The sequence below is a fragment of the Chinchilla lanigera genome, unplaced genomic scaffold (assembly GCF_000276665.1).
Source record: "Chinchilla lanigera isolate Chin_1 unplaced genomic scaffold, ChiLan1.0 scaffold00054, whole genome shotgun sequence".
In the NCBI taxonomy this organism is placed as follows: Eukaryota; Metazoa; Chordata; class Mammalia; order Rodentia; family Chinchillidae; genus Chinchilla; species Chinchilla lanigera.
Window position 1 is genome coordinate 12,346,462 of NW_004955455.1, and position 24,862 is coordinate 12,371,323.

At 44.1% G+C, this 24,862-nt stretch overlaps 1 protein-coding gene and 1 long non-coding RNA gene across 3 annotated transcripts in view; one reads left to right on the plus strand and one right to left on the minus strand.

Moving 5' to 3' along the window:
• Positions 1 to 24,862, minus strand: part of Srrm4 (serine/arginine repetitive matrix 4) — a 154,892-nt gene that overhangs the window by 27,933 nt on the left and 102,097 nt on the right. For both annotated transcript variants that reach the window (XM_013520453.1, XM_013520452.1), the window contains exons 2-8: positions 20,777 to 20,923; positions 15,075 to 15,161; positions 13,000 to 13,071; positions 10,236 to 10,262; positions 8,410 to 8,460; positions 5,111 to 5,209; positions 1,550 to 1,706 (exon numbers count right to left, since the gene is read on the minus strand). In XM_013520453.1, the coding sequence (XP_013375907.1) occupies positions 1,550 to 1,706; positions 5,111 to 5,209; positions 8,410 to 8,460; positions 10,236 to 10,262; positions 13,000 to 13,071; positions 15,075 to 15,161; positions 20,777 to 20,923 (640 nt within the window). The remainder of the gene's footprint in view (positions 1 to 1,549; positions 1,707 to 5,110; positions 5,210 to 8,409; positions 8,461 to 10,235; positions 10,263 to 12,999; positions 13,072 to 15,074; positions 15,162 to 20,776; positions 20,924 to 24,862) is intronic.
• The window catches only part of LOC102017953, a 49,787-nt gene that overhangs the window by 20,270 nt on the left and 4,655 nt on the right, over positions 1 to 24,862 (plus strand). The window contains exon 2 of the long non-coding RNA XR_262857.2: positions 24,160 to 24,374. This is a non-coding gene — a long non-coding RNA (uncharacterized LOC102017953). The remainder of the gene's footprint in view (positions 1 to 24,159; positions 24,375 to 24,862) is intronic.

The window sequence follows — 24,862 nt, forward strand, 5'->3', positions numbered from 1 at the left end:
TTTCTTTCTTTCTTTCTTTCTTTCTTTCTTTCTTTCTTTCTTTCTTTCTTTCTTTCTTTCTCTTTCTCTCTCCCTCCCTCTTTCTTTCTTTCTTTCTCTCTGGGTTTTGCTAATTGCCCAGGTTGTGCTTGAAGTTGTGATCTTCTTGCCTAAGCCTCCCAGAGTGCAGAAATTATAGGTGTGCACCACGACACTTGGCTGGGAGACGCCACTGTGGGACATTTAGGGAGCAGAGAATGTAAGTGTGTACTTGCCCCCTACAAGTACTCAGTAACCATGGACCTCCTCACAATGAAGGCATCTGGGGAGCGTGTGGATGCGCCCAGGTAGGGAAGGATTTAGAACAAACTGAGATGTTGGTGACACAAGGTGGCTTGAGTGGAGAAGAAGAGCTTCCCAGAATGTGCTCCGGATAACTATTATATCAAGCAGGGCTCTCTGTGGTTTATCACTGCCTCACATTTCTTGACCACCCTGCAAGCAACCTTGAAATTTTCCTTGCTTCTACCTCATCCTTTCCAAAGAGGCAGCTCCATGAAGTTTTCAAATTCTCATGTAGCTGGACAAAAAGGTCTTTTCATAGTTGTTGGCTGAAGTAGTAGCTGTACCAACACTGACATTTGCCCTCTTTGTCTGTCTGTCCCATTGGGGTCTATAGTAAGCCTTCACCTGCTTTGTCTTGGTGGATATGCCCGACAGTCCCATATGCAAGTGATATTACTTCAAGCTTATTGATGAGAAAATTGAGGCTAGATCACTTGCCCAAAGCCACACAGCTAGGAAGTGGCAAAGCTAGGACTTAAATTCAGAACCGTCTCTACATCTCTTGCTCACAGTGAAATCAAATTCCAGCTTCTCCTATTGACCCAGGGGAATGTGGCAGGCACATTCCAGGGCCACTTCGTTAAATTGGACTTGCCTTGCTCTGTGACTTTACCCCCCATGGTAACCTTTCTGAGCTTGGTATTTCTGTTTCATATGTGGAAGGGACGACTGACAGTAGCTGTTCCCTCAAGTCCTCAAGACCTTGTGTGGACACATGAGAAGAGACAGGTCAAGTATTATGAGCTCCTTAGAGGAAAATTCTCATATAAATTCAAGGTCGTATTTATGGTTGGAATCAAATTCCAGCTGCCGACAAATGCTGCCAGCCAGCTGGCATAAAAGATGCAGAATTTGAGGAAAAACTAGAGCCTCTGTCGTGTCAAAGACCCTTGTTTTCCTCCCTTGTCAAAGAGATCTCCTATGATATCTCATACATGTGTCCTTGCACGTGTCACTCTGGAGACCAATATTTATTATAGAACATCCCCCTTCTAAAAGATCCTGAGTATTTTAGTTCTTATTCCTCTGCCCCCAAATCCCCAAGCCAAATGCTGCCAAAGCCTGCTGAATGACCATTTGGTTAATCAGTAATGAGGTCTAGAGCCAGTGGGATATTTTGCCCAAAACTGAATTAAAATGTGTCATACACTTCCCTGAACTTGTACCTCCACCTCCCCCAAGTGTTGCGGCAAGGCTGGCAGAGGAGGCTGTACAGAATACTTACTACACCCCTGGCCGACAGGAAGCTGAGCATCTGGAGAGGTTGGCTGGGTGGGTGGCTGGACCGGGCCTCAGGGCTGGCCTTGCCGAGGGTCTTGGAGCAGCGGCGGGAGTGCCTTTGGCGGGACCTCCGCCCTTCCTCAGGGGACCGGCCTCGGTGCCTGGAGGCAGGGGAGAGAGACCTGAGGGTCTTTTGAAGGTGAGCAGGATAGAGAGAAGATTGAAGGACCAACATATCATTTGAAGATGATAATGTGTTTGGGTGTGCTTGTAGATGTTCATATGATTTAGTCCCTGGGTATGTTTGAATGTGTGTGTGTGAAAAAGCTGGACTGTGTGTATATTTATCCATACATCTATTCATGCATCCATCTACCTGCTCACTGACCCATCCATCCATCCATCCACCCATCCATCCATCCATCCATTTATCCATCCCTCTGCCCACTCATTCATCCATCTACCCAGTCATCTGTCTATCCATCCAGTCAATACTCATTCATTTATTCATTCATTATCTCATTTGATTGATAACTGCTTATTCTTGTACATGACACTGTTTGAGGGGCTGAAGTTCATGTGTGATAGAGCAAAGGTTCTTTCTGATTCCTTCATGTCCCTGTGTGATTTTCTGCCATGTGACTGTGTGTATGTTTGGGCATGTCTGCCCGTGTTTCCCTGAGTTTCTCTATAAATGTAACTGTCTGTGTTCCTTCCATGAAATGGAGGCAAACATTCAATGTTACCAAAGTATTGGAGAAAAGATGACTGGACAAAAATCCAGAAAGAGCGTCTACAAGCTTGTTAAATTTAGATCTGGCTGCCTTTTCTGCACTGAAATCAGGGGCATGTGTGACCCTTAGAATGACACATTTGGAGCATGCCTCATCAACTCCCTGAGACACAGTAGGAAAGAGAAATGACATTGTATGGATTTGGTCAGCACCTAGAAACCCCTCCTGAGGTGCTTTCAGAGTCCTCTCTACTTGTTGGCGATATAACTTAGTGGCACAAGTGCCTGCCTGGCAAGCGCAAGGTCCTGAGATCGATTCCCGGTACAAAAAAAACCCAAAAACCAGAAAACAAACGAACCAGAGTCTTCTCTACAACTTGAAGATATAAGCAGATCAGGTACTACTTTCCCATTTTGCAGATGAGGGAGCTGAGAGCTCAGAGACATTTAGGATCCTGCCTGAGGTCACACAGCTTAAAAATAGCAGGGCCAGAACAGTTTTTTGCACCTGTAGGAAATGACCTGTTTTTTCTGGTTGTTGCTCTGGACTGCCCTTCTCTGCTCTGGGCTCTTCCAGATCACTTTTCCACTGGGTGTGCTTCCCATGTGTCAGCTTTCAGTTTACTCTCAGGCCCTCTGCAGAGCCCTTCAACTCCAGAAGCACTCAGGGGGCAACACCGTCAGGAAACAGGACGGCAGCAGGATGCCTAGGGCTGGTGTCTGCGATGTTAACCATTTCTGTAGCAAGTAAGTTGCTGGGTCTCTGCAGAATTCTCTGGCCTAGGCCAGGAGGGCTTAGCCAGGAGGCGCAACGTGGAGGTGGAGCAATCAGGGTGAGTCACTCAGAACTGTGTACTTGTCCCAACATTCTAGCTGTGGGATCTCACTTAGATCTCTCTGCTTACCAACAGGCAGTTTTCTCAGCTATAACTTGTCCGTGATGTGGTTTAGCTCAGGAATCCATGCGAATCTGAACAAGCCTTGCAGTGATGGGGCATGCATAGCACAGGGGAGTGCGGGATGTCTCTGTAAGAGGGTGTTAAAATGAGCCTACCATAGCCTTTGGCTTGCAGTAGGTGGTTTGGGAGAGCCACAAAGGGACTAGGACTCTATTCTGAATCAGATGCTTGCAGAAGGCAGAGTAATTCAGTGGCTGGGCACCTACATCCGTGCTATCTAGAAAGAGAGGACTAGACCAAGGCCACCTAACTGCCTAAAAAACAGAAGCCACTCAAACCAGCTGGACAGACAGGCATTTGGACAATGTTGTGTTTGGGACAAAGTTCTTGTTTCATGTGGGCACAGGTCTAAACATAGAGGGGTCCCATTTTTGTCTTGCACAATGAAGATCACAGCATAGCCCCATGTGATGGTGATGCTGGCCATCAGGGTTTAGCAGAGATATCGAGGCCAGCTTATAACAGGGCGTGTCAGGGGTTCCTGTCTCCACTGCGTCCCACATGGAATTATGTGCTTACAATGTCTGGAGAGATTTGAACACATCGCCACCCTGACACCACTGGGTCTGAATTACAGGAGGGTGGCTAGAAGGTAGGACCCAGGCATTGCCATTTTTTTTTTTTTTTAAATCCCTGGGGTTATTGAAAAGTGCCGCTGAAAAGGAGAAGCACTGGTCTAGTTCATGCCTCTGCTGGATGTTTACGGGGGGGAAAAAGTATTCGGAATTGGAGCGCAGTGTCTGGCACAGAGCAAGAGTTGAGTGAATATTTCTCTTCTTCCAGCGTGTCCTCCATTTCTCTCTCTCCTGTTCCTCCTCCTCCCGTTCTTCTCCTTCCCTCATTCTCATCCTCTTTCCCTCCTTGCTTTCCTCTCTCCTGTTTGTCCTCCTTCTCGTCTTACTCCTCCTCTCTCTCTCTTCCTCCTTCCCTTCCTTGTTCCCCTCCTTCTTCTCCCCTTCATGCTTCCATTCTTCTCTTTTCCTTCAGCCCTCCTGATTTCCCTGGCGGAAGGTGGGACCCCAGACACCGAGATTTTAAATTCCTCCCAGGTAGCCAAGTGTCAGAAGCACTTCAGAAGGAGCAAAGCAGCCCTGGACATCAGGATCTGGACCTGGCGTTCCTGCTGGACCTCTGCAATCCCCAACACCATCAACAGCAAAACCCTGTTTCCTTCTGGTTCTTATTCTTGTCCCTGTCCTTTTTCTTCTCTTGCTCCTTCCTCTTCTCATCCACAGGAGAAACTCTCTTCCCTTCTCCGGCTGGGATAGTCAGTGCATCAGCGTAGAGACGGCCCGGGTTAGGAGGAATGTGATGTGGAAGGGCCTCATTACTTGGCACTTACTCCTTTGAGCTGTGTGACCCTGAGTAGGTGGCTCAGCTTCTCTGCTCAGAGCTTCCCTTACTTCGTGTGGGATGCTTTTGTGTCAACACTTGATCTGGCACTTATGCTAAATGATGAACAAGTGTCTCATTTCGTACCCTGCACCTTGTACTTGTAGGTCTCTTTGCCCGCCAACACGCAATTTTCTCTACCGTAACTCAGTGTCAGGGTTGTATCTCAGTTTCCTCATCTTTAGAAAGGGAGTAACAGTAGTACCTTCTTCAATGCGGTGTAGAGAGGATCTTGTGAGTCCATATACAAAGTGCAGCATCAAGGCCCTTAGAAAGCATGTATCTGGGTTCGTGAGTGCTGCTGCCCATCCAGTGAGTGAGGCAGCCTCAGTCTGCACTGGAGCCCCTTCTCTGAGCAAGTCAGTTGCTGAGAGCAGGACAGGGGCAGCACTGAGCAAAGCTGGGGGTCACAGTGCCATGGGCCTTAGCCAGATCTCAGAGCACAGGTAGGATGACAGGGCTCCTCTGGGCAAGAGGTTACCTGCTCTCATAGCTGGAGGAGCGAGACTCTGAGCTCTGGGACCGAGAGGGACAGCGGTGATGGCGGTGGCGGTGAGACTTTCGGGGCCGGCTTCGGGATCTTGGAGGGGTAAGGAGAGGGAGTAAGGAGAGAGAGAGAGAGAGAGAGAGAGAGAGAGAATGAATTTATCTTATGACAAACATCCGTTTCATTCTCGAGCAGTCACAGCCCCTCCCACAGGTCTGTGACCCCCAGTTTGCACCACCCCAGCTTTCTGGGTGTTCAGGGGTCTCCACCTAGCGGTACTAAACAGAGCAGAACAGAAAAGGTTCTCTGGAGGGAACGTGGATGACTCAAGGCCTGCCCCGCCGCCCCCCCCAGCGCACGCAGACCTGGTGGGGATCATACCCCGGGGCAAAAACCCACTCCCCACCCCACCTGTCCCTCAAGGGAAACAGTAGTCTCCTTTTCCTTCAGCTTCCCGGACCAGTCAGGTACCTAAATCAGGGATCAGCTAGCCACTAAAAAAAATGACCAGCCCAAGGCCTGGGCTGAAATATTGAAAGGACTGCTTTACCTCCAGAACAGTGGTATGCTGGATGTTTTAATTTTTCAAGCAAATGTGAAAACATAGATATTTTTAATGTAAAATATTCCTATTTGAATGAAAGGTCCTTTTTTTTAAAAAAAAAAAAAAAGAAAGTTACATTTTGAGGAAAACAAAACACAATTTGCAGAGGAAATTAAGCCTTTGGGCAGCCAATTTGTAACCTCAGACCTGGAAATAAAGTCCAGAACCTTAGCATGGAATAGAAAGCCTTTCAGAATGGGCTATAAACATAATCATCAAGGATTACTACCATCACCACTATAATGGAATTACTACAGGTTAGTTCAGCTTCTTGTAACCGATAATAATAATCCAGAAGTGGTACTAGCGGCGGCAGTGGTAATTAAGGATGCTGGGGATATATATAGCTCAGCGGTACAGTGCCTGCCTGGCAAGCACAAGGTCCTGAATTCCATTCCAGGCACCAAAAAATAAAATAAAATTAAATTAAAAGAAGGATGCACAAAGAATGTCAACTATTTGGGAAGCCAGTGGGATTTAGAGATGATTTTATTGAGAGGCAGTCTGGTTATCTCAAGAAAGGATACAGAGATTCCTGTAATATAATCATTAGGCTATGTCTCTTCCCTCTATTAAAACATTCCCGTTACCCTTCTATCCAGTTCAAACTCTGATTTTGAAACTGAAGCATCTTCAGGTACTAACTACTGCCCTGCTCTCTGGCCCCAAGTTTTGATGTTTTTGCCCTGGCTTGGCAGATTCAAACAATTTTGGATGTGTAACTCTCTGCCTGTATCCTGACCAGCACATTTCCCAGTTCGTGATGTCCTGGTGTTGGTGACGATGACAATGACAGGTCAGCCATGTCTAACACATACTTTGTGACATGCATTGTGTTTCAAGCATTTTTGTTCAAGGGCCACAGTGTGCCTCACAATAATTTAGGATGTAGCTTTTCTCGTTATTTCCATCTAACAGATGAAGAAATGGCCCAGAGAGCTCAAATTGCCAGCTTAACCTAGAACAGTCTCCCATCCATGCCCTCAGCTTGGACATGCTCTCCTGCAGGAAATCCCTGTGGCCCAGGCTTCTGTCTGCCACCTCTGTCCTGTATCTGTCCACTGTGGGCTCCGCTACACCAGGAGAATGTCTGCTCACCTCTGTCCCTGAGTCCAGTATGGGGCAGCCACATATTAAGCCACACCAAGGGCTGTTGAGTAAAAGGGAGCTGGATCACTTCAGTGCTTTAGAGACATCTATGACTATGGACTTGGTGAGAATAAACCATTATTTGTTTTAAATGGCTTGCTTTCCCTGATGTCTCTGTCTCTGTCTCTGTCTGTGTGTCTCTCTGGCTTTCACGAGCTTTCTGAGGCTCTGTCCACAATTTCTGAAGCTCATCCAGCCCTTGGCACTGGAGAGGGAGGATACCTTGCCACCACATCCTTCCTGGTGCTCTTTGGCTGCCTATCCTGTAGCCTCATTGCACATGTAGTGCTGAGATCTCTGAGCACATGTGCTCTATCTTGCTTAGTTAATATGAAATCACACTCAGTATATATGATTAACAATTTTGACTTACATTGAACAAGACTGATTTGGGGAAGCTCTGCCCCAACTAACTAGAAGCTCTGGAAAGCATTTCCCAGGTCTGCGGGGTAGTTGCTGAAATGCCCTCCTTCACACTACCCCTTGGGGCAGCCAAAGCTGGGCTTGCTCCTTCTGTGCTCCTGCTTCCTCTTTTCCCTCCCCAGCAACCAACTACCTTTCATCCTATTGTCTTTGATCCTCTCTTTAGAAGCTTCTTGGCGGGAGATAAAATATTAGTTGATTGGAAAGCATGCACTAACATTTGCAGAGTATAAAATAGGTGGGTTGTAACCAAAGTTACTTTTAATTTGGTTGGGAACTGAACTCCACAGGCACCAGTGGCTGATTTGAATTTCTACTACCAGCTATAAACCTTGAAACAGCTGGGGCCTTGAGATTGGGGGCCAGAGCTCTACTGAGAGCTCCTTACTGTAAACTTAGGAGCCACAGTGTGGATGCACATACTTGCTCACACACGTACACACACATGATCAGAACCCCACAATCCATGCACACACAGCACAGACATGAAACCCACTACACATGCCCTGTATGTGTAACGCACACAGATATGTAAGTATATAAACACTACACACGCAGAGTGCATAGAATTCACACACACTAGTTCATGGTGCACCTTTAGGCATACCACTCACATACATGCTGAAACAAGCACAGACACACAAATGCATTTGTGTAAACTCAAGGAGGTACCACATATACACACTAGATGCCCACATTTTATGAATTTGTGCACACAATATACACAAATGTTTGCATGACAAAATGTACAGGCAGACATTTACAATGTGCACAGTACACATATACATACTACATATATATGTACACGGTTCACACACAAGGTGCACATACAGTGAACACACATGCAAGCTGAACATGCAGCTATAAACGCACATGCATCCACATCCACACTGTATCATATACACAACCCGGTGCACTCATGCACACCCATAGCCACAACTGCAAGTGCGCACACAGCTCCCTCTCCTCTTTCTCCTTCTTTCCTTCCCTTAATCACTCCGTGTTATCTACTCCCTCCTCCCTTTTCCTGTTTATTTGCCATCCACCACTCTAGCTGCTAGAAGCACTGTCTCTGATTCCCGAACCACAGAGTGTACTCCAGGTGGTGCCTACTTACTGTTTCTTGTGCCTCTTCTCTTCCCTTCTTTTGCTCTTTGGGCTAGAGGAGCTAAATAAGAAATGTCCAATGAATTGAAAGATGCAAAATAATCCCAAAGTGCAATTAAAGATAAAAATGAACAAGTAGTTAAAATGCTGAATACAGTGTGCCTCTAGATCCAAGCAGTTTGGGGAAGGACACTGATCACTGTGCAAGACCAGAGAAGTCACTGTCAACTTGTTCATGCAGCAAGCCCCTACAGGGATACTGACTCACACATGTGTGCTGAGAATAGAGAGCTGAGGATGCTAAGCTCGGCTTTGGTAAGTTAAAAATCACAGTGGTAATAAAGGTGATACTAGCAAAATCTTTCATTTTTTGGAGGCTATATGATAGGTTATACACTCTGCTAAATACTTTAGATCAGCAAACTCGTTCTATTGTTCCCACAGACTATGGGAGGAAGGGTCATTTAATAAGGGTCCATTTTACAGATGTGGAAACTGAGCCTTGAATGGCTAAGATATTTGTTCAGGATCACAGAAGTGAGTTGGAAAGTAGCTCCAGATCATGGGTCCCCAGAGATGGTACTTTTTGACTGCTGTGTAGTTTAATTTGTAAGAGAAGAGAAATGTCACACCCACGTAACTTGGTAGATTCAGAAATATTCTGCACATGCATATTCAGATATTCAGGTTTTGTTTTTTTTTTAAAATTTCTGAGCCAGAGAGCCTGGCTATGGATAGAATAAATGATGAGAACTCAGGGTCACAGGTAATCAAATGAGGTCCAGGAAAGTGAATGCTATTTTGTTACTTCCAGCCAGCCTGGCTTCAGAGGGTCACACAGAACCGATCGCTGTCCTGGGAAGGGGAAGTCATTTCACCCAGCTGCCTCACACCCCTAAGATAGCCGCAGGAACTGTCTCCACATTGAGACCCAGCCTCAGCCACAGAACAGCGCAGGACCTCCAGAAAGATCAGAGTCAAATCCCAGCTCTGCTGCTTACTTGCCATGAGATGACAACTTACTTGTCTTCTCTGAGACCCGGTTTACTCAACCATGAAATAGGGCCATTGTTCAGGCTGTGGAGCCAAGTGGATGGGTGACATTGGCAATCACTGCTTATGCATTAAATGAATAAGTGACAGGGCTTCGACTTCAGCAAAGTACTGTACCTGTGGCTACTGCTATTTAAGAAGCCACTGATACCTGTCCTGATCCTGTCTGATAGATGAGAGTTCGAATTTTGGTGCTGATGGCATCTAGCTCTATGGACATTCTTATTACATCTCCTGTCTTAGTCTCAGCTTCTCTATCTGTATAACAAGGACTGTAAACATATCTCCTGCACAGAGTTGTGACGGGAATAAATGAGGATTAAATACACGCATATGAAGAAGGGCTTGGTGCAGGGTCTGCTTTGCAGTGAGTCTCTGATAGTTAAAAACTCTATTTATGTTCAGTTGGTGTTTCCAACAAACCAGGACTTGGTCTCTGTCTCTCGCCAGCTCTTGGAAAGTTTAGGTGGAGTGATGGAACAGGCATTCTGCATATGTCCCAGCTCAAGATTTCAAGTGGTGGTAAAACAGACTCAGGCAGAGCTAATGGGGTTTTCCAGAAGAAACATCCAGAGGGCCAAATCCAGGGGCAATCGCCAAGCCCAATGGAAGTTAAAAGCTGGCCTAGAACACTCATAGAAACCTAGATATGTTTTCATTTTGGTGGAAACTGAGGCCCAGGAACACAAAGACAGAGACTGAGATCTAATCCAGGAAACTGCCCAAAGCCTGGCCGGGGAAGAGGAAAGCTGAACAAGTAGCAAGAGTTTGCAAGACTCTTACCTGTGCCTTCTTTTCTTGGAGAATGACCTGATTGAAGAGAGAGAGGAGTAGGGTAAGGAAAGAGAGAAGCAAAGACAGAGGGAGAAAGAAAAGGAGAGAAAAGAGGGATGGAAGAAAAAGGAAGGAAGGAGGAGAAAAGAAGGGAGAGGAGACAATAAATATGGGTGAGTTTGGAATTCTGCTTCTCGTACGAATGTATTACTGTGTTTGAGATTAAGCTACTTAGTGATGAGGACGGGTAGCCAATCCTCCTCTTCTATCAGATTTTAAAGACTATGAAGGTGACATATTATTGATTTTCATATTGAATGTTCAGGCCAAAGCTGACCAGTGCTCTAATCTCACCCCAAACTGTCAGCAAGCCTGTCCCGGATGAGGTTGGATGAGGGAACTACAAGAGAATTCTCTGCCTCCTCTTCTCCCTCTTGTCTTCTCTCTTCTTATTATGGGTTATTTCTCTTCCTCCTCCTCCTCCTCATCATCATCATCATTATCACCATCATTAAGCCCCCAGCTTCCCTGTATGGAGCTCTCACTCTGTGCCAGGTTCCGGGTGAGGCTCCCATCACACACAACCTCATTCAATGTCCCCCAAACCCTGCAGAGCACTGCTAACAAATATCTTCCCAGAAAAACACTATAGCTCACGTAAGTGTTAGTAAGCTGCCCAGGGTCATACAGCTTCATCAGAATAGGTTCTACTCATTCTTCAGAGCTTCCTTCCAGTACCCTTTTCTCACTGCAGCATTTCCTAGCATTTTCTGAGTCCCTCAGACTGGCTGATACCTCCTGTCTGTTCTCTCAGCCCCTAGGTGAGTTTCTGAACTTGTCCTTGTCAGAGAACAGTCTTCCCCCCACTACTGCGTGAGCAATTTGGAGGCAGAACCTGGGTTTTGGTCACTGTTCTCTGTCTGGGTCCTGGAATCTTCATTCAAGATACTATAATGGGTGCTCTATAAATAGATATGAAAAATGAGATTTTAAAAAAAATCTCTCAAGCTTTGTTACTTAAGAGAAGGAAAAATCTCCCTGCTTTCCCTATTCTTAGCTCCAACTTCCAAGAAAAAAAAGTCAACCATGATTAGTACGTTATGAAACTGGAGACGCTGGACCAGGAGCAGGGAGGTGCTCGGTAGGTGAGGGCTTGGGAAGAACATGAATTAGTATTTCCCATCATCTCTGTCTTATAAAGCTCCAACCCTTTGACTGCTCTAGTGGGTAGGAAAGGTCTATTTCTAACCTTCTGGCAAATCTCTTTCTTATAAGGAACCCTTTGGTGAGAAGCCATCTGGTTTCCAGGATCCTCATATTGAAAAGTCCCTCAAACTGGTATGGATTGCTCAGCCTTGGAAGGTGATAAAATGCCAGTCTATACTCATAGGCATGACATTGACTCTGCTACCACGGGTCCCCTGGTAAAAGATTTCTGAAACCAAGTTAACAAGATTTCGCTAATTGCCCCAAGGCTTGTATTCATTCACTAATTTTCCCATGTCTTGTATGAACCACAAACTCAGGAAGCATTCATGGAAAAGTCTGTGCAGGCAATGGACATACCAGTGAGATTTGAGTTTGAGACATTCTAGCAGTACAGGCCAAGAGAATACCAAGCCTTGACTTGGGAAAAGCCATACTGGAGACCTTCTGAAGTAGGCTTCAAGTACAGAGGGAAAACCTAATGATTTCTTACCTTTGGTTCCATGGTTGTTTAATTGCACAAATCATTCAAAGTTCACCAAAGAGTGGAGAGCTAATAGAAGTCAAGCAGGGTCTAGAGTTTCCTCTGCTTCCTGGTCCATGGGAGGGGACAAGGCCACAGATGGGTAATTTCAACCCATCAAGGGTAATTTCAACCCATAAGCAGATCCCCCATCCACAACTCAAGTAGTAGAATTAGAAGACAAAAATAAGCAAAATAAAATACAAACAACCTTTTCCTATTACCCACAGCTAACTAGAGGGCTTGCGAAATGTGTGTCAGTGTGAACAGGCTGGAAGGCTGCTCCTTCTGAATGCACAGTAGCTACTTGGCGTCAGGTGACGGCTGTCTGTGGGAAACGGCCCATGAAGACAGAACTTTCTGTACAGAGGCACTGTGACACTGGATTTTCACACTGCAAAATCTCCAAGTCTAACACGGCCCGTGAAATATGATTGGAACCCTCTGGTGTCTATTCTTCCAGCTCCTCTCCAAATATATATGTGTGTGTGTGTGTGTGTGTGAGTGTGTGATAGACACTATTTTCCAGTTCATAATGCCCTGCCCCCCACCAAAATGGTGGGCCATCCAAGCAGCCATGTTTTCCAACATGGTCCAGCCCACAATGAAACAGATGCCCCCTCTCATGAGAGGCCTCTTCTTGGGAATTTGGAATAGGAAACAAGACAGGGAGGTCAGGGTCTGCTTGTGGGTTGACCTGCAACATGGAGAGATAGGACAGGGAGTGACCTTGTCCCCTCACATGGACCAGGAAGCAGAGGAGGCTCTGGACCCTGCTGGACTTCTGTTAGCTCTCCACTCTGGTCCCAGCCCCTCACCTAGGCCTGCTCAGTCCCTGAGTCTCTCCTTTCTGGTTACGGTTAGCTTTAGCTACCTCTGGTCCTCCCAAATACAGTCCCAACTTCTAGACACAAATAAACAACAAAACATAGGTATAGTAAATATGCCACATAAATGCCATGAGCTGCTTCCAAATGACCTTCTGATGCCCTAACCTCTATCCAAACTGGGATAACTCCATCTGCAGAGGGGGAAGGACAATACCTGCGTCGCTTATGTTTCTTGGAACTTTTCTTCTTCTTTTTCTTGACAGGTGATGGGCTATAGGATGGGGACCTGTGGGGAGGAAGACATACTTCATAGGGAGGTTTCTAGAATCGCTTCCCCAACCCCTACCCAGGATCTTGGCTCTTTGAGAACCATCCATCAAGGGTAATTTCAGTACTGACTGTAGCTTGCATTTGTCTTAAATATTACCATATAGTTTATATACAATATTTCATCTAATCCCTCTGTTAGGTAACATTGCTACCCTCCATTTTTAGACAATGAAAGTGAGGCCCAGAGAAGTGAACCGACCTTCCTAAAGATGCACAGCTAATAAGTGGGTGAGCTGGGATTCAAGTGGAAATCTCTCATCCTAAGGATTTTGCTCTCCTGCTCGGCTATGACGCTCTTCACATATTCTGTGGGTCTCTCCTCTACCTCAGCTTAATAAGACTTATGTCCCCGATAAGACTGAATCCCTGGACAAGGTCTCACCAAGCAGTCAGAGCATAGCTGCTTGGGCACCTGAGAAAAAAGCTGCCCTGTATTCATGGTGATGGCTCAGTGACCCAAGCTCCAATTCTGACTCTACCACCAACTGACAGAGTCACCTCAGGGACACAGTGGCTTGTCCCTAGGTCTGTTATTTCCCCCAGTGGCAAAAGATTAGGGTTGGCATAGATGCTGTATACTCAATGCCCATGGGACCCTCTCCAAAACATAAAGCAGATTTGGTGGAAGATGACAGGGAGTGCTGGGGACTGCAAGGAACCAAAGCGCCTGGCTGGAGGGGTGGCTGCTTCCGGTGTGAGAATGTGGGCCTTGGGTTTCCAAAGCACCTGCCTTTTCATTAGAATCCTCCAGAAGTCCATAGTTTTATATGAAAACTTCTGGGTTTTAAACTTTAGCCACTAATTAAAAAGAAATAACAAAACCGTTTGCAAGTGAAACAAAATATGTTATCAGAGAGAAATGGCTGAGGTATAACTTGTCTCTTAAGGAATCAAAATGTCTGTCCCCAAACATGTGCTCAGTGAACACTTATTGAATGAACATTAGAGAATCCTAATGATCAGTTTCCTTCTTTGAACTTACTAACTCCTAAAACCAAGTCACTTACCCCAATTCCGTTTCCTGCCCTATAGTGGCAAGAACATAGGGTCCTCACTCAGGTCCCCTCTGGGTCCTCTTTGGGCTTGTCCTTTTAGAATTAGACTAACAGGGTGTCTAGGAAGCAGGGCTCCAGAAAACCTAGAGTTGAAGCCCAAATGGTCCAGACGTTGCTCTCTGCTGCCCCCTGCAGACTTCTATAAACACTGCATCCAAGCTTTGATGGGATTCTCAGGGGGGAAGCCCTAGGGGATAAAGCCCAGACTTCCGGGACTAAAAAACTAGACATGTTTTTAGTCTCTTGAGTGGCAGCCCACAAGCAAAGTTCAAAATCTTTTTAAGTGTAAGAAGTTGAAAAGGAATTATGTATAGAAAAGAATATACAGAGTACAAAAGAGTCACTAGCTGGCAAATAATATAAAGCCCATCCATTATAATTCTAGGCATTTAACCTGGTATGTGGGTGTAGTAGGAACAACTGAGGAGCTTGGGCATCAAGTCCTGCAGATTCTGTAACCCCATCTCTGAGTCTTTCTTTTCTCATCCCTATAATGGTTGCCTGGTAGATCCTGGTCAGGAGTAAAAAGAAAATGCAGATCAGAGTGCTTAGCATAATCTTTTGCATTAAGCCAAGCACTCAAAAAAAAATTCAGTATTTATGATAATGACTTTACTCCGCATTAATTGGTCATTTACTATGTGCCCGGCACTGTGACAGCTGTTTCCGCATCCATTTCTCATCTAATGCTCACAAAACCCCAAGTGGCAACTACTGTTAGTATTTTTGCAAAAAAGGAAAAAGGCCCAGAGAAATGAAGTCCAAGGTCATGCAGCCAGTTAAGAGGCAGAAAGGGGTCTGAACCCAAAGGGGAAGTCACTGTTGGACTCCAAAACCAGTATTATTTGCCCCTCTGCTGTCAATTTCTCCCATCTTTAAGGTTTCCTGTCCCCTTTGAGCTCACCTCCTTCTCTTCTTCCGGGTTGATTTTTTCTTTTTCTTCTTCCCCCTGGAGGAAGGTGGTGGAGTCAAGTCTCTGTCCCGGGAGGCACTGTGGGCAGCAATAGGTGTGGCATCAGGGGACTAAAGATTCCCTAACCCCTCAATCAGGGCTGCTGCAGCCAGGGAAGGAGAAGGACCAAGCTCTTTGGAGGATCAGGGACCCATAGCGAATACCTAATTACCACCTCATGGCTGACTTGGTCACACTTCAGATTAAGTGCCTCAAATAAAGGCTTAATGCCAACCTAATGAGCAGGACACTGTATGTTACCCAAACACCAATTGATTATTTAAAACAGAGTTATAGAGGTTAACTACTCCGTAATAGATTTATTATTGAATTTGCAAATGGCTCACCTTGGTAAATAAATCACTTTTTAAATAATTAATTGGCAGTTCAGCCCCTTCCCTCCCGGATCCATCCTGTCTGTAGTTTTTGTTGGAAATTTAATAGGAGGCGGAAAGTACGTTAAGGAGCGGCTGATTATTAAAAGTATATTTGCCGAGGTCTAACGTAATGAGATACATATCTTATATCACCTTATGGAGCCTCAAAAACCTCTGCTCTTCAGTAATAATTATTTCCCATTCAATTAAATTCAAATGCTCAGGCTGTAGTTAAATGAAGTCAAGTTATCTTCTTTTATAATTGGGGCAGGCTCCAGGGATTTTTAAAAAACACTATCTTATCGCAAAGAGAGATGGTTTTGGATGAAAAACTGCTTGGGAATTGATACATGCCTACCCAATTGAACCTTACTGGGAAAACATAATTAATATTATTATCATTGTTTGAATAGCAACTAAACTAGCACACATGCATTTATTATCTGTAAAGAGTTTTATGTGTTTTGATATTCATTAAAAAGTCTTAAGAGTGGTATTTTTATTGTTTTACTTTACAGATGAAGAAAACAAGATTCAGCAAGTTGAACTGACTTGTCTATGCCTATAGAATTAGGAGTTATCTAACCTGAGACTGGAACCTAGGAGATTTGTACCCTGAAAGCTTTCTCAACCCAGCTGCTTGAGGCTGGGGAGAGAGCTCAGTGGCACAAGTGCTTGCCTGGCAAGTGTAAGGTCCTGAGTTGGACACCCGGTACCAAAAAACAAACAAACAGGAAAACAGCTATTAACCCAGCTGCTTTCTCAAACTTGTTTGTGTGGCCAGAGCTACAAAGTACCCAACTTCTTATAAACCATCATAAAATACTTCCGTATTTAATTCTATTATAAAAATTTGGGTCACTGGGATTAACAGAAGAATGATTAAGTGATTAGAATACATGTTAAGGTCTCTTCATCATAATATACATATTTCCAACAGTTACTGGGAAGCAAACAGGCTGCTTTACAGACATGTGGTGGACCACTTCCAAATTTTTTCTCCAAAGAGTGCTCGACAGACAGCAAGAGTCTAATAAATATCTGTCAAGTGACCAAATGAGGGATGAATGGGAGAAATAATTTAGCTACTTGTTAAACCATCATGTTTCCTATGAACATTTCCCAGTGCAGCAGCTGCCAGGAATTTGAGAGGGCAAAAAATTAGGGGAGAAATACTTAAGAAAAACATTTTAAAAGATTTTTAAATTATGTCTTGGAAAATGAAGAAAGATTTCCCACTGTTTTAGTCAAGTGCTCTTAACTTCTGGAACCCCATGGTCCCAGGGGAGCACAATTGGAGAACCACTATCTGAGAATTAGCTTTAAGTTATGGAGAAAAACTGCAAAGATTGTTAAATGTGGACAGATTTGAAGTATTTGAGGCAATTAATCCACTCCTTTAATAATTCCTCAGTTCCCTTGCCCAGACGGAGATACATTTCCTCTACTTCTTTCCCCTGCACTAGTTCTCCTGGGTGTGCACCAGAGAGGGCGGGAAGGGGCTTAATAATGGTAAAGTGCACCATGGTTATGTGTGCAGAAGTTAGGAAAGCAATGCTTGTATACATTGTGGTTACAGATACAATAGTTAAACACAATGATTACCTTTGCCACCTGTGTGCCAGCTAACTTTGTACTGATAAGCTATGCAGTAGTTAAGCATAGAGAGGTGGAGTAGGCAAAGGATAAGTATGCAGTGATGATGAGTTGTTCAGTGGTTATATATGCAGTAGTGAAGTATGCATTGGTTTGGTTATGTATGCAGGTATTATATATGTGTTGGTGTTAAATCAAGAATGACCTCCATGGGTACGGTAGCACACACCTATAATCCCAGCCCTTGGAAGGTGAGGCAAGAGGATTGCTGTGAGCTTGAGGTCAGCCTGGGTCATGCAGTAAATTCAAGGCTAGTTTGAACTACATACTGAGACCCTGTCTCAAAAAATAAAAAAAGAAGGAATTATCCCCAGAATTCTCATGTTGTCAGAAGTGGGGCTTTCGAAAGGTGGCTGGCTGGATCATGAGTGTGTTGCAGTCATGGGTGGGTCCATCCACTGGTAAGATCAGAGACTGAATGTGTTCGGAGGTGGGTCCTGATTGGAAAAGGTGGGTCACTGGGGCTGTGACCCGGAAAGGTATATCTTCCTTCCTAGCTCCTCCCTTTACTTTCTTCTTCCTGGTAGCCATGACATGAACAGCTTCTCACGGCCAAGGCCTTTCCACGGTGCCATCCCTGCCTGGGAGCCTGCCAACCATGGAACGAACCCACCAAAACTGTGAGCTAAAATAAACATCTTCAAGTTGTGGATGTTGAGCATCTCAGTGATGAGAAAGTGATTAAGACAATATGCAATGATTCAATACACAGTGGGTAAATATATAGTGTAGAACCTGACAAACTGGCTTCAAAGTTTAGTTCTCCTACTTCCTACTTCAGAGACTTCTTTGAGTTTTATTTTCATCATCTAAATGTTGAAAATAAAATGTGGTTCGGGTGTCATAAGTTGTTGCCAGGAATAAGGAGCTGACTTGTGGAATGTGCTCTGGCCCAGCACAGAGTATGTTTACAGTAAAAGGGTCTTTTGTTACAGTCATGCACCACATAATGACCTTTCGATCAATGCCGGAGAGCGGTCTCATTAGATGATAATGGAGCCGAAAAACTCCTATTGACTGGTGACATCACAGCGCGATGCATTACTCATGTGTGTGTGTGTGTGTGTGTGTGTGTGTGTGTGTGTGTGTGTGTCTGGATACTGGTGTAGAAAAGCCTACTGTGTTGCCAAGCACATAGAAGTACAGATCATGGGGCTGGGGATTTAGCTCAGCGGCAAAAGCGCCTACCTGGCAAGCGCAAGGTCGTGAGTTCGGTTCCCGGTACCGGAGAAAAACCAAAAAAAAAAAAAAAAAAAAAGAGAAGTACAAATCATACAATTATGTGCACTATATAATATTTGACGATGATAATAAATTACTGTTTAGTGACTTACGGATTTACTACACTATATGTTTATTGTTAGAATGTACTCCAGTTTATAAACAGAATTTGTACTGTAAAACAGTATGCTGTGTTAGGCAAACACAACCTCATAATTTCATATTTACCTCATTTTTTCTTGTGATTGATTTAACCTTGTGCTGTTTTATTCAGCATGGCCTTACTGGAATGTACAGTCTATACCACACACACACACACACACACACACACACATATATACCATATAGCCTGAGTGTGTAGAGGTTATACCATCTATGCCTGTGTAAGATACTCTGAGATGTTTGCGCAATGATGAAATCTCTCAAGTATAAATTAATCACAATGTATCCTTGTCATTAAGTGATGCATGACTGTAGTATAATTATTATGACTTTTATTATCACTATTAATATTATTACCATTATTGTCGTGATTTTTAACACATCAGAGAGTCAGTCACAGATAGAAGGGATTAAGAGGCCCAGATGCCATATGACTGAGTTGGCAACATGGCAGCAATTTTCAGAGTCTGTGTCCAGAATGGTTTCATGAAACTCTTAAGATTTTTTTAAAAAAACTTCCTATATTCTAGACCCACCACAAGGGCCTGCATGTGCCTGACCTAATTTAATCCTCACCATACCCTTGAGAATGAGATTTAAATATTCCCCCTTTATAGTTGTGAAAACTGAACCCAATGAGAATAAAGAATGTTCCTATATTCATTCATTTGGTCAGTGGTAGTGTCCAAATGTGAACACACGATTCTACAATATATGGACTTCCTTTTGGCCATCTGGAAGATGCTCTTTTAAAAGTTCAGGAATTCCCTTCTTTCTCCCTCCTCTCTCCATCTCCTCAGCTTCTTGTGGAAGCTGCTTTGTTCCTGTTTCCTGGGGAGTACTCTCCAGGTTGGATATTGAACTTCACTTCCGAAGAGATGGTCCAATTTAACTGTCTCTCTTTTATTGAAATCAAAACCTGCGGTTGAGATAACCTGGGCTGGGGGTGTGTAAGGGGGCTGGCAGTGGGAGCAGCAACTTAATCAGTGACAGCTACTCTGCCTTCAAAATTCATTAATTGGGGCCTTTACCTAGGGGTCCCTGTTCATCAGCCTCTGGGGTCTATGAACCTTCTAAAATTTTACACAGAATTTTTAGGGTATTCTTGAAGCACAGACAACACTCACAGCTTTCATCTAATTCTCAGGTGGATACTCAGTATGGCTTTTAACCTCTGCCTTAGTAAATCAAGAGCTCCAGAATGGAAGAAGAGAATTTAAGCCATGGTCAGGGGTCCTCAGGCTAATCTCAGTCCTGCTTTCAATGGGCCTAAGTTTCTTCATCTATAGAATGGCTTTGATACTCTTTGATTTCACATCAAGAAGCAGGACTCTAGGTTCATTTTCCACCTGTCACTGGGGTTAGGTACAGGCTCAGAGCACATGAGCATGGTGGGTTAATAGGGCAGTAGGCATCAAGCTCTAATCCAGCCGGTGAAGCTGTTATAAAGATAGTACTGCAAATATATTCAAGTTCTCCATAGACCAAAGGCAGGCCATACCTTTATATGTGTAAGCAACAAAATTGCAAAATAGACAGAAGCAGAGAGGCTGATTTTTCATTAGCATCTGCAGGACAATGTGGTGGGTGTTAGTCTAGGACTTAGGATCAAAGAGCCTGGAGTTCAAAACTTTACTTTGCTACTTACAGACTGCCATATATCGGGCAAGACAGCTCTCACCTCTCCAAGCATCAGTAAAATGCTGTGTCATCAGTTGCTAGCACAGCACCCAATACATACAGGTGTTCAAAAAGAATTGGTTGAATAACTGAATTAAGGAATGAATACAAGGATCTGAACCCAGGAGGCAAATCTGGGCTGAACTATGATTTAGGAATCAAAGGTTAATAGAATCACTAAAATGGAGAGGAGTTCTTTCATTTAAGGAAGGTAGCAGTCAACAAGCTCTGTTTGATGCGCCAAATGTGGCCTGCTTCCTGTCTTTATAAATAAAGTTTTATTGGAACTAGGTATGCCTATTTGTTTGCATAATGCCTACAGTAGGTTTTGTACCACAAATGCAAAATTAAGTAGTTGTGAGAAGACCAGCAGGTCTACAGATCTGAAATATTTACTATTTGGCCCACTATAGAAACAATTTACTAATCTTGGATTCAAGGATATGAAAGAATTTTATAAAAGAGGAAGAAGAGAACGGTCAGAGAGACAAACTTCATTCCTGTATCTTCAACTTGAATGTTTCCACCGGACAGGAGTGTAAGGAAACACCATCTCACCTGCGTGCTCTGGCAGGACCCAGTTCCCGACAGGCCTTGTCTCTCTCCCAGCTGTTTGTGCCTAAGGCCTCGGTGAACATACGTTGGCCCAGCTTTCCTGAAGATCCATCTTGGGCTGGGACCATGGGGCTGCTCTGGGGCTCTGTCCTACAAGTGAAAAAATAAGGAGGCAAAATATTAAGACATATAGAGATATTTTTCATGAAATATTCACTCTTTCTATTATTTCTCAGCTTCCTTTACAATTACATTTAGGCCTTTAGATTACCTTTGGCTAATTATCACTGAGTGGAGTGAGGCATCATTTGTAATTCAGGGCAGTCAAGATCTATGTGCCTTCTCCACCTCTCTCTCCCTCTGTCACAGAGACCAGGGATATTTATATTCAGAAAGGTGAAGCTACTTGATGAAGCAGAAATGCCTGAGCCACATCAAACTTTACAAGAGAGAAATAAACCTTCATTAGATTAAGATATTCAGATTGCAGGGTTTATTTGTTACTGTAGCACACACTATCCTGGCCTGACTAAACTACCCAGAAATTTTTCATTTCCTTTCTCAGGACGTAATTACAGGCCGAGTGTGATACCATTAGCTCAAACTGCATTTTGCCACTTCTGTTGCATTTCTCTGCCTTATCTGTCTCTTCTCACCCCTGGTTTCACTTTTTGAGGTTTCATTTATTTGCAGTCAACTGAGAATCAATCTCTGTCTGTCTGTCTGTCTGTCTGTCTCTCATCAACTGAGAAGAGAGAATGAGCAAAATAGAAGATACGAACATAGGAAATAAGTTTAAATAACTCCCCGAATTCTCTATTGTTTCAAAAATATTTTAAGATGAGCGCTAATTTATTTCGTTTATACTCGTTTCTTTTGTTCATTGAAGAGAAAGTTTTGTCCTTTTCTTTATGGAAACAAAAAGGTCTAGAAAGTGGCTTTTCTCAGTTGTTGTTTTTTTTTTTTTAATTTAAATTTGATTTTTATTTTTTCCCTTTTACTTTCTTATAAACAAATCATCCCTAATCCTAAGAGGTGTGAGGTCACCTACTTGAGACAGCAGTTCCCATGAAAGCCTGAAACTCCCTCTGTGGCCCCTGATATAAGCTTCAAATAATATTTGGATGTCACTGGTGGGCCCCACCTCTTTATCTGAGTCCTAGAAGGGGACAGGAAGTTACCTTTAAGAGCCTGTCACTCAAATTCCCAGCTTCTAATAAGGAAGACTCAGGAGTTTGAAGTCACAGGTATATTTGGTACAGTGCAAGCCCTCCCTTCTTGTGCACCTATTTTCAGACCCTTGGATCAAGCACTGATCAAAGGCATGGGCATTTCTCATCCACCAGGCTCCTGCAACCAGGCTCCTGTATCAGGATTGGTTTTATGACTCAGAATAAATGCATCTGATAAGCCCCCTGCTCCTTAGGGTTTCCAGGGAAGAGAGTCATGCCCAGTCAGTATTCAAGGAAAGGCAGAAAAACACATCCATCTCTGTCAGTTGCTTATCATCCATCTTTAAAAGCAGAGTCAGGGAGACAGCAGAAGCCCAGGAGGGACAGAGATTCTAATTAGGGCTGCCCAGATTTCCTCCCTGCCAATCCAAGTTGTTAGAACTCCCTTCTGTCCTGTTCAGGAGTGGTTTTCCTGAACCTCCATGCCCCATTTCCTCTATGATGAGGGCTCCATCTCAGGGCCTTCATTCCTGCCCATTTATCTATGTGTCATGTTATCTTGGCTTTTCTCCAACAACTCAAAGCTCAAGATTTCAGGCTATCATGCAGCAAAGCTGGCCACATGCCACACTTGTGGTGGCCCAGGCTAACTTCCATTCATTTACCCCAGTTCTGTGAAAGCTCATAATGTGTGTGGGATGCCTCTGTGTGGGGAGGCGGTAAACAAGAGAAGAAATGCCAGTAGCTACAGATGGTGGTGCATGTCTCCCAGGTACTCAGGAAGCTGAGGCAGGAAGATCGGGAATTGGAGGCCAGACTGGGAAACTTAGCGAAATCTGTCTCAAAAAGAAAAAACAGTGAACAAGACAGAGATGTCTACTTTGACCCTGGAGTTTACATCCTAGATGGGAAAGAAGGTAGCACATCAGTAAATAAAAAAAATGGCTTGCTGAATGGTAACCAGTGATGGCAAGAATAAAGCAGCACCATGGCTGGGAAATGGGAGAAGAGGCTGCCGTTTTGCTTATAGTAATCAAAGAAGACCTTTTTGAGACTTGAAGGATTAGGGACTAACCTTGAAGCCTGGGTAGTTTAGAACAGGTCCTTTATATGAAATTAATTTCATATTCACAGATCCTTTTATATGAAATTAATTTCTGTCCTCCTGAATATTGGATGGGCTTAGTGACTCACATTTAATGAACAGGATGGATGTGTGGCTTTCTGTCTAGGTCACCTGAAGCAGCTTTTGCTTTGCTCTCTTGGATTCATTGTTCTGGTGGAAATCAGTTGACATGTAGGGACACTCAGGCAGCACCAGGTGAAGAAATGAGACCTCTTACTAACAGCCAGATCTGGGAGTGAGCCACCTTGGAAGTGGATCCTCCAGCTCCAGACAAGCTTTCAGATGAGACTGCAGCCCTGTCTGACTACAACCTCAGGAAAGATGGTGACTCGGAGCCACTCAGGAAAATTCTGTGCCCACAGAAACTATGATTGTTGTTTTCAGCCACAAAGGTTTGGAGTAGTTTACTGCAGCCTGCAGGAAAGGGTAACTACACCCTAGGCAGAAGGTATGGTTAGGGATGCTTAGCGTATATAAAGTAGCTAGCAAGAAGCCAAAGCAGTAAGGGGTGAGATCAGAGATCAGGTCTTTTCAAGTCAGGAGAAGATTTTGGGCTCCCTGTAGCTGTGATGCAAAGGCTTCTGAACAGAGGAGTGAGAAAGTCCATCTCATGTTTTAGAAAGCTCTGTCTAGGGATTGAGGGACAAGGTGGAAGGCAGGGAAGAAGAGTTGGGGAGAGTATGGCAACAACCCAGGATCAGAGCACTACAGCAGCAATGGAGGTGATGGCATGCAGTCAGATTCTAACAGATTTTGAAAGATGTACCAACATCACTCACTGTTGGTTGAATGTGGGAAGCAAGAGAGTAAGAGAAAAGAAGAAATCTGGAATGATGCTAAGAGTGGTTTGTGACTGGCAACTGGAACAAGTTGGAATCAGTAATGTGACTGGCAACTGGAACAAGTTGGAATCCAGTTGAAACAACTGGAATCAGTAATTTACTGATGTGCTATCTACTGGTGAAATGGCAAAGGCAGTGTAGGAAACAAGCTTTTGCAGGGAGATCTAGCACCTTTTCTAGGCTACTGTAGTCCTTTTGCTATGCTGAACACACCTGTTAATAATGTGTTGTCTCTTCTCATTCTAGACTCTGAGCTCCCTGGGGATAGAACTCAATGTGACTGCCCGGTGTCTGCTGCTTAGTCAAGGTTCCATCTCAGCAATATTTGTTCCATGAACAAATGAAAAAGCAAACAGAGAGCTAGAGAACATTCACTTCAGAAAGTTGGAAAGGGCCTTTGAAATGCTTTGTTCTCATCCCTTCACATCAGAGTTGGTGGGATGGATGGAGATCCAAAGAAGGTAGATAACTCAGCCAAAGCCTCAGTCTACTCAGATTCTTATTGTCTTTTCTATCCTCCATCTTATTTTTTTAAAGGAAAGTGATCAGAAAGCTCATTAATTTATGCATATTGCCCAGCATAGCCTGGAGTTGGAGACACATTAAAATGCGTTTGGATTCTCTAGGGCACTGTAGAAAACCGAGACCCACAAAGGTACACCCGAAGCAATTTCATGATAGGCAAAAATTGAGAATTCATGGGAAGTGGTTGGCAATAAATAAATATGTGGGGGTGTTGAGTGGCAGCTCTCAAAGTGTCTGACGAAGGAAGTAGAGGCATGAGTTATCTGAAGTAGAGGGGAAGCTGACGGATTCTCTTTCCAGGCCACTGGGGCCTATGACTTAGTGTAGAGACAGTGTCTCAACCACCATTGCCAGCTGGGCGGGTCAGGTTCAGAGGTGGGGAGCTTTGATCTTGCTTCAATGAGAAAAAGTTCCCATGATGTGG